The sequence below is a fragment of the Barbatula barbatula genome (assembly GCF_947034865.1).
Source record: "Barbatula barbatula genome assembly, chromosome: 8".
Taxonomy (NCBI): Eukaryota; Metazoa; Chordata; class Actinopteri; order Cypriniformes; family Nemacheilidae; genus Barbatula; species Barbatula barbatula.
In genome coordinates, this window is record NC_136771.1 from 16,704,202 (window position 1) to 16,706,348 (window position 2,147).

At 36.0% G+C, this 2,147-nt stretch overlaps 1 protein-coding gene across 1 annotated transcript; it reads right to left on the minus strand.

The window, feature by feature from the left end:
* Positions 1-310: 310 nt before the first annotated feature.
* On the minus strand, positions 311-1,444 carry npy2r (neuropeptide Y receptor Y2; the record flags this gene model as incomplete). The annotated part of the gene is given in 2 exon segments (XM_079462721.1): positions 311-748; positions 752-1,444. Coding segments are annotated over 2 exon segments (1,131 nt in total).
* Between the last annotated feature and the right edge of the window lie 703 nt (positions 1,445-2,147).

The following is a 2,147-nucleotide window of genomic DNA, read 5'->3' on the forward strand; positions in this document are numbered from 1 at the left end:
ATTTAACCTAAATAGCAATATTAAAAATAAGTAAATAATTGCATGACATATTCACATACAAATTTGTTAAAAATGTCATTTAAAAATAAAAATAAAAGAGAAAGCTAAAATATAAATAACACCATGATAAAAATATATATATATTTCACCACTTAAATATTAGAGTAAAAATGACAACGTTACAAACTGAAAATTAAAAAGTGATGTCACAAATCAGGCAATGCAATTAGGCATATTTATCTGCCTTTGTTAAAACTTGTCCAATTTATGTCATTTTTATTTTTTTGAATTTTTACAAAGCAAATGGCCATTACAGTGCGTTTCCCTGTGTAAATGTAACGCTGATTGTATTTTGTTCATTGCGTGCTGTACATTTTTGTCTCATTGCCTCACTACTACAAACTCTTCTTATTCTGTTGTTTAACCTGCCAAACTTAAACACAGCCACAAAGGATCGTCTATAGTTCCTGTTCATCCAGCCATAGAGAATAGGATTGGCAAAAGTGGAGCACATGGCCACAATATGGAAAGCTGTATAGAGCAACTTAAAGTCTTTCATTTCCAATACACTGCTATCTATATCCACGGCCAGCTGGAAGGCGTGAAAGGGAAGCCAACTGATGGTGAATACCACCACTACGGCTACCAACATTTTCGTTGTTTTCTGTCGCCGTTGATGTCGGTCGCTACGGCCTCCACCGGGACTAATGTGATTTCTTAGCTTGTTCCAGATCTGAGTGTAGGCAAATTAAATTATACACAATGGCAGGCCATACTGTAGTAAAAACATGGCAATGCTGTAGATGGTTCCATCCGCACTACTTCCAGGCCACTTTTCGGCGCAGCCCTGAATCGACTGCTCAGGTGTGAGGTCAAAGGTAACGTATTCACGAAAAATCGCCAGTGGGCTCGCAAGGATTGCGCTCGCAACCCATGTGACCACAATGACGACTCCACACATGTCTTTGGACATCTTGGTTTCCGTGTGATGGACAATGCTACGGTATCTGTCCAGTGCTATAACATTGAGTGTGATGGTAGAAACATGCACTGCTAAGCCTTGTGCATATGGCAGCAGGTAACACATTACCTGTCCAAATTTCCACTGTCCGTATAGTGTGTACATCAAAGTAAAAGGTAGACACAATGTGTTGACCATCAAGTCAGCCACAGCCAAGTTGACAATGAAATAATTTGTAACTGTGTGTAAATTTCTGAATTTGTAAACCACATACATGACCAAGGAGTTCCCGGTCACACCACAGAAAATAATGGTGCTGTAAGCCAAAATCAAGATCACTTGAACACCCACTAGTTTTGTACTGTCTTCCAAACCATATAGTAGGTCGTCCTCAACATGAATAGCGGTTGGTGTACAACAGTTTGTGAACTGGGAGCTCAGCATTTTATATTCAGACATGTTTATTTCAGTTCTTCTATCCATATTTATTTGTGGTCTGTTAGTCTGAGGAAAAAGACAAAACCATTAAGCATCATTTTCTTATCAAAAGTTCATATTATGTCATTTGTCCTGAAACCTTGTATCTCCATATTTTGAGATTTTTTGAGTTTTTATGTTTGCAATAAATCATCATTTTAGTCACCCTTTTTATTTGTCACTAGGTGTTGCAAATATATAACCAATAACATTTATAATAAAGTGCTTGTCAGCTTTGACAACACAGTATTTAATCATTACAATCTCACAGTATTTTAATTAAGTACAGTGTTTTTCCAATTACTGAAATACTAACAGATTTGGACAACCGAGGTTTCGGAAGAACAGCAACAATTTAATATTAACATATGTAAGACAAATTCAAATCTCTCCAGATCTTATTATTGTAAAACATTGTGATCAGTGCATTACAATAAAATTAGTCAGCACATAATAACGTAATAACAATTTACTTATTAATCTTCAGTAATGCATTAGATTATCTACATTTATTTAAAAACTGTGACGAAAAAATGGTGGAAAATCCTGTTTCAATAGAGAAAAACCCAACATTACTTCTTACCTAAAGTGTTCAATCCTATAGACGCTTTTGAGTTTGTATCTCGCAGAAGAGAAAAGTAGACCAAATCCATACAAACATTATTGTGCACACTTTATAAAATCCGTCTCCAAGGGGTCACATCAGCAG